Here is a 7,552-nt window from a genome sequence, read left to right on the forward strand (position 1 = left end):
CGAATAGGAGGTATGTGAATCATTTACTTCTTATAGATGGAGGAGGACCTGAATGATATGTTGAAGCATGTCAAGCAAGAGATTTGAGCAAGTGAGAGCTTGCAATGAAAGACGAGATAAAGTCTCTTACCTCCAACAAAACATGGGAACTAACTAAGTTGCCCAAAGGTAAGAAGGCTCTTCACAACAAATGAGTGTACAAGATCAAAGAAGAGCATGATGGATCCAATAGGTATAAAGCCCGGTTAGTAGTCAAAGGTTTCGAATAGAAGGAAGGAATTGACTGCACTTATATTTTTGCACCAGTTGTGAAGCTGTCAACCATCAGATCTGTCTTGAGTATTGTTGCCTCAGAGGGCTTACATCTTGAGCAGTTGATCGTGAAGACGCATTTCATCACAGTGATCTTGATGAGGAAATTTATATGCAACAGCCAAAAGGTTTCTCAATTAAAGGTAAATAGAATCTTGTGTGCAAATTGAAGAAGAACTTGTATGGTCACAAACAAGCTCCTAGACAGTGGTACAAGAAATTTGACAGTTGTATGCATGGAACAATTTTTAGAAGTGCAATGCCAACCACTATTGCTACTTCAAGAGGTATCATACTAGCTATATTATCCTATTATTATATGTTGATGATATGCTAGTCACAAGATCAGATATAGAAGAGATCAGAAAATTGAAGCAGCAATTGTCAGAAGAGTTTGATATGAAAGACTTGTGTCCTGCAAAGCAGATTCTTGGGATATGGATCTCTAGAGATAAGCAACAAGGAACGTTGCAGTTATCTCAGTTAGAATACATCATTTGTGTTTTACAAAGGTTTAATTTGAGTAGTGCCAAGGCAGTAAATACACCATTGGCAGGTCACTTTCGTCTCTCTAAGGATCAGTCTCCCCAAACAAATGAAGAAAAAGATTTCATGGCTAAGGTACCATACGCCTCAGCCGTTGGAAGTCTCATGTATGCTATAGTTGGTACCAGACCAAATATTGGTCAAGCAGTGGGAGCTATCAACAGGTATATGTCAAATCCAGGGAAGACTCACTGGGAAGCAGTGAAGTGGATTTTGAGATATCTACGTGACACTATTGATAAGTGCTTATGTTTCGAAAAAAGTGATTTGAAAATTCAAGGGTTTGTAGATGCTGATTTTGCAGGTGAAATTGATCATCGCAGAAGCACCACCGGGTATATATTCATTGTTGGCACAACAGCTGTTAGTTGGATGTCACAGATACAGAAGATTGTTGTTCTATCCACTACATAAGCTGAGTATGTAACAATGACAGAAGTCAGTAAAGAAATGATTTGGTTTTAGGGTTTGTTAACAGAGCTTGGATTAAAGCAGGAGAGGAATGTTTTGTACAGTGACAGTCAGAGTGCGATACATATGGCAAAGAACTCCGCATTTCATTCCAAAACTAAACATATTAGAATGCATTATCACTTCGTCAGATCTCTGATAGAGGACGACATGTTGACACTTGAAAAAATCAAAGGTAGCAGAAATCCGACAGATAAGTTAATAAAGGTGGTGACTACGAAGAAACTAAAGTTGTGTTCAACTTCAGTTGGTCTTCATGCTTGAAGACATATTTTGAGCACATCATTTATTTATATACTGATACTGGTTGAGGAGGCATCTCCGTCTCTAAGTGGGAGATTGTTGTGTAGTTGGAGTCAGGAGACGCGTGAGCTGTGATCTGCAAGCTGGAGACGCGTCTGCGTAGCTGTAGTTTGCGAATATTAATTGTAGATGAATGTAATTCCTCAATTTTATTTATTGTGATTTACTCCCGCTATCTATAAATAGAGAAGCTGTTAAGAGGTAATACACGGAGAAGAAGGAGAGAGTGTAGAGGAGAGAGAGAGAGAGAGAGAGAGAGAGCTGCCTTTGAGAGATTGTATTTTTTTTTCGGTTGTATAGTGAATTGTGGTGTGCTCCGTGGACGTAGGTCGATCTAAACCGAACCACGTAAATTTCTGGTGTCTCTCAATTTTTTAGTGCTTGTTTATTGCTCACATGGTCCTAACAAGAACTAGTTTCACCAATCATTCTCACTTGAGGATGAGCTTTTGAATTGGTGAAATAACCTAAGGTTGAAGAAAATGTGGCAATGAAATAAAGACTATAAGGTCACCAAATCCAAACTGTAGAGTACAATAAATCAAATGACGAGTAATATAACCCAATATGCTACTTCCATAAATAAATAATCTGTAGTCATTTTCAGAAACTCTTTCCTTTTTTCAGTTTCAATTTTGAACATGATTTGCAGGAACCATTTTCGAAAATAAAAGAACAATGGGTCCTGATTTCTTATACAAAGCCGCTCTGCCTTGTGTTCATATCATCCCAACCCACATCCCATCAGAATATCTATCTACTTATCAATATTAAAAGCCAGGCATATAATTAAATAAACCTTTGCTATACATTTCCAAATGATGAATAACTTTTAAAACAGAAGATATGATTTCATGTCACTCCAATCCATGTGAAGGCAAATGTAGGTTGCTGGCATTCTCCTTTCGACTTTGCTCACAGTTCCCAATGACCTCATCGCCCGGGACAAACTCTTTGAAGGTTGCTATCCTCCCTAGTTCTTCCACTTCCTCAATGACATGATCAAGCCTGGCCACAGTCTCTACCAGTAAAGAAGCAAAGGCAGCGAAAGGAAGTGCTTCTGAGAATTCTAGGCTTGTGATCGCAATCTTACTCAATTGCGGCCTTAAGACTTTTCGTTCATTCTCAGATGCCTTCTTGGATTTCCACTCAAGCAGTGCAGAACTGTCGGTTTTCACTGTTGCTAAAGAGACTCCAGAAGAGTCCTTTGCCTGCTTTTGGCTTGCTGTTGCAGCAGCTAGTGCAAGAATGTTGGTTGCTTGATTGCTATTGGAGCCAAGGAAGAGTCTCGGTTGTGATTTTATGGCAGTGTTGAGGTCTTGTAAGGCTTCATGGAGATGATCAGACAGTAGCTCTGGAGAGCAATGGCGGCGTTTTCTTATGCTATCCGCGAGTTCCATTAGTGCTTTTGATACTTCTCCCGCAACACGAATGCATGGATCTTTGAAGAGAGCTCTAACCGATCGAGGGGTCTAATAGAAAAAAGTAAGAGAAAGAGAGTCCAAAAATGGCCAAGTATCAATCCCCAAAACCAATGACAGTATTTGGTCAATTTGGCAATTGATTTGTGACATGATGCTCAAGAACTGTTTGATGTTATTATACTACTAGATTTCCCATCTTTCCCCACAAAAGAAGGTAAAGTAATAATCAGGCACTACCTGGATTTCAGTTTGCAAACATCCATGAATAGCTACGACTGTGTAGCCAAAATGGCGAAGAGCAGCTCCCAATTTCACATACTGCTGCCATGGAAACCTGTGACAGTGTCTTGAGTGCCTTGGTTCCCAACTTGCATGTAATGCCTGCTCAACTCGACATCATTTCCCATTATTAACAATTAATTGAGCTGCTGATAAATTCTTTTATATCATGATCATCCAACACATAAAAATAGTAATACTAACAGATGGAAATAGACTCAACATCATTTCCCATTATTAACAATTAATTGAGCTGCTGATAAATTATTTTATATCATCCAACACATAAAAATGGTAAGATTAACACATGGAAATAGCTTACAAGGGTTTCATCAATGGATTTGGAATCCAAAACTGCCTTATAACCTTTGTAAATGGGATCCTCTGATGATTTGTCCTCCCTTACTTCTGATTCAGCATCGCTAAAATATTTATTGACACATGCTGCAAGTTGTAACATTAAAAGTTTAGCATCTGCCATGATAAGAAGCTGCAAATTGCTCAGCTACTGCATCAAGTTTGTGCAAATTGACATTGTTCTTTCATTCCTTTTTATTTTTCTCCTTTTGTCCCCTTTCTGGTAAAAAGACCCTGGCTATTAAAATGAACCATAAATGTCAGTTGTCATTATATTTTCTTTGTTTATTTGGTTACTGTAAATATTAACCAAGAACTATAGCACCATTCAAGCCACTTTTTTTCTTTTCTTCTTCATTTTTTCCCCTTCCTTGCAAGTGGATCCTCCAAGAAATATTTCATGTTGATCACACATAAAGAAATTACCAGCCATCAAAATTTGGATTTCAAGGTGATTTTCAGGTTCTTCAATGTTGACTATATTTGCAAGGCCTAGAAACTGCCTCGTATATTCTAAGCATAATTTTCAGACTGAAAAGGTATAGAATAATAGTTGTTTGCAGTTTTATGCACCTTCTATTGATTTTGCTAGCCCCTCAAGCTTGAACACAGTTGAATTGTGCATGTCTTCCCCGGACCAATTTGGGAATATCAGTAGACTCATGACAAGGCAGACGCCACAGCCAATGGCGATAGTGTAGAAACGCTCATGTGCAATGTTCATTACATTGCCAATGCGATAGCTCGAGACTGTTATCAAATTGAAGGTCAGCAGAAATATTACAACACCATAGTCATAATTCTTCTTTATGTAGGGGATGAACCGGATGTATGTTGCTATAGCTCCTGTCAAATTGAAAAATGAAGAGAAAGTAAAATACAACTTCAGAAATCTTTACTCTGTTTGATTTGTGATACGGCATAAGAAAGATAATTTTAAAATGAAAGTTAGGAATAGGCGAAAAGCTCTGATTGAACTAGAAAAAGAATGCAGTTTCTGACCAAAAAAAAAATCAAAGAATTTTTACCAAATAGAAAATACTATTTAGAAAGCTTTTTGTAAAGATTATTTGATGGAAAATTGGTAGTTTTGCTATATTACCAGCACAGACATAGTTACCAAATAACATCAGGAATATTTCAAATCTTCTGTACTTTCAATGTGATGACATATTTTGAGACAATGATTCAAAATGCCAAGTACTGGGATTTGGAAATGCCATACTGCTTATATTACTCTACTACATACACAGAATGGACTGAAAGATTCAATTGTTGAACTATTGGATTTCCAGTGCCAAGACAAGTAGGAGTCTTACCAATCAGAAAAACTGCAATTCCAATGAAAACAGCTCGAAGCACATGACCTGACGCCGTGGCTATGTACTCAATAAAAAATGCCAATGACCCTGCTAACAGAGTGCCAAGTCCCCTATTCAGTCCTTTGCACAAGGTTGCTCCTGCCATTATTTCAAAGAAGAAAAATGAAAAAGAGCTTCTTGATATAAAATTATAAATGATCACTTCTGCTGTGTCACCAGAAACAAAATCTTGCCCACAGCATCAAGAACCATCCCATACATGTATAGATATAAATACTTACCAGCAGTGAACTCAAGCACAACCACCACAGTCATGACAGCCCACATAGCATTCTGTCCAATTCCTCTGAACAATGGTTCCAACAGATATAATAAGGAAACCAGCGCCAAAGACAATCCAACTTTCAAGGCGTGGATCGCCCTTCGCGGGTCATCCCGGCCGACCTTCCACACAGTCTGCCATACCGAACATGGAAATCTTCTAAGTTTCTCTCTGAAAACATGGATGCGCTTCTTCCACACCTCCATACTGCTTTTGCCACCCGGAACACCAGCCTCCCCTGCCATCGCCATCTCCACGCGCACGGCAACTCCATTGGGAAACATTCCTTTAAATGGAGATATGGAACTGTGGGAGTTGGTGTCAAGGAAGAAATGACGGATTTGTTTTTTTTTTATATATATGCGCAGTTTAAAGGGTTTAAAGGGTTAGACCATGCAGCCCATGAGAGGGGGAAGTACTAATGAGAAACAGTTTTTCTTTTGGAGACGTGTGGATGAAACCTCACCTCTCTCTAATTAAGAAAGTCTCGGTTTAGTTCACATGGTGAAAGAGAGAGGGGTAGGGGTTGTGACATTGCTGCTACCCAATTCACATGCCCACTGCTATTAAAGTGCTGCAGATATTAAAGCTCTGTGGCTTTCATAGTGCCAATAGTCAAAATGGAGAGGAAAATCAAATTACTTGAAATTGTTTAGAGGCTTCTTAAATGTACCAGAAAATGGGATCATGAAGCAATGCTATTATAAACGCATCATGACATCATGGGTCCACATGATAACGGCAAAACAAATCAAGCAGGTGGCCCCACTTCGCTTTACCCAGTCTGCTGCCATGTGTCACGAGCTGTGGCTCTCATCATTTTCCCATGATTATGGGGGTGCCTATATCTTATTCTTGCATTGTGTGCCTGCCTAAACAAAAAGGAAGCAGTTAAGTAGCTGCCTGGAAATTCATTCTCCAAAGGCATATATACTAATATTTGATACCCTTTTTTAAAGAAATAGTACCCTGCCTATATATAATTCAGCATGAATAGAAATTTTTACATGCTGTGTTTGGAAATGTGGATTTGGAAGTAGATGAATCTAGATAGACAGGTCTTGAGTTTTGTTCATCTTTATTAATTCTGGGTTGGTCTGATTTGGTAGGTTTAGGGAGATTTTGATTTACTTCCATTTTAAGTTTTCGGGAGATTGATTTTGATTCATTTCCATTTTGAATTTGCATTTGTTGAGAATTCCACTTGTGAGCTTGTCCCACATTAGAAAATTAGAATAGATCATATGTGCTTATATACATGGTTGGACCCAAAACCCAACAGGCTTAAACTTTTGAGTCAAGTTGGTGTTCACTCATGTGTATCAAGCCCACCCATGAACTACTCTGGTCCTAACAAGTGGTATCAGAGCCTGGTTTGGAGCAGAAAGGCCAGATTGGAGATTTTCACCGAAAACAGAGCTCTGTCTAGTATAGAATGCTAAAGGTGAGAGAGAGAAAAGTGCGAGAAGTGTGTCTCCTCCTCTTGTTTTCTCCCAGGTTATAGTATATTCGGTGCGTTCCGCAGACGTAGGTCAGACTAGACCGAACCACGTAAATCTGGTGTTCTAATTTTGTATGCTTATTTTGCTTGTGTGTGTGATTATTGTTCCTGAATCCCTAACAAGTGGTCACTTGTTAGGACCGAAGGAGTTCATGGGTGAGTTTGATACACATAGGTGAACACTAACTTGATCAAAAAGTTTAAGCCTATTGGATGTTGGGCCCAATCATGTATATAAGCACCCATCATCCACTCAAATTTTCCAATATGGGACAAACTCACAAGTGGAATTCCCAACATATCAAATAAATCATTAACTGTAATACATTAACTACACATTTGGTAGATAGGAATAAAACGGAACTAGGCGAAATGGATCAAACTTATCACTTGATTTTTAATGCTATCCATTTATATTTTTATTTCAGTTTTTTCCTACTACATTTCATTCTACATAAAGGATAAAGCTAGATCAATATTCAGAGTACACTTCAACAACTTCCATTAACACCAGCCTAATTTGATGACAAATATAATTATGCAAAATTAGCAAGTACAAGTATTGAATTATACCAATTAAAAGTATAGGGAGTAAAATGGTTTTCCTACAAGGATTAACTTATGATTTTACTTCTTCTTCTTTTTACATAGTTAATTTTTTTATGGCCTTAAAAATTTATTTAAACCCATTTATTCTATTAAGTATTACTCTTTT

The 7,552-nt window shown here is 38.1% G+C and overlaps 1 protein-coding gene across 1 annotated transcript; it reads right to left on the reverse strand.

The window, feature by feature from the left end:
* Positions 1-2,232: 2,232 nt before the first annotated feature.
* On the reverse strand, positions 2,233-5,664 carry LOC131164256 (aluminum-activated malate transporter 12-like). Its single transcript, XM_058121306.1, has 6 exons — positions 5,296-5,664; positions 5,012-5,152; positions 4,266-4,538; positions 3,658-3,779; positions 3,294-3,437; positions 2,233-3,104 (listed from the first exon to the last, which is right to left on the reverse strand). Exons 1-6 carry the CDS (start codon positions 5,618-5,620, stop codon positions 2,490-2,492), a joined length of 1,620 nt encoding a protein of 539 aa, XP_057977289.1. The 5' UTR covers positions 5,621-5,664; the 3' UTR covers positions 2,233-2,489.
* Positions 5,665-7,552: the final 1,888 nt, after the last annotated feature.

Source organism: Malania oleifera, chromosome 9, assembly GCF_029873635.1.
Source record: "Malania oleifera isolate guangnan ecotype guangnan chromosome 9, ASM2987363v1, whole genome shotgun sequence".
Taxonomy (NCBI): Eukaryota; Viridiplantae; Streptophyta; class Magnoliopsida; order Santalales; family Ximeniaceae; genus Malania; species Malania oleifera.

Excerpts from the sequence above, each read along its gene's own strand:
- LOC131164256 (XM_058121306.1), bottom strand. The coding sequence starts at position 5,620 with ATGTTTCCCAATGGAGTTGCCGTGCGCGTGGAGATGGCGATGGCAGGG. Across the intron at positions 4,539-5,011 it reads AATTGCAGTTTTTCTGATTG|GAGCTATAGCAACATACATC; the intron begins GTAAGACTCCTA and ends TCAATTTGACAG. Across the intron at positions 3,105-3,293 it reads GTTTGCAAACTGAAATCCAG|ACCCCTCGATCGGTTAGAGC; the intron begins GTAGTGCCTGAT and ends TTTTTCTATTAG.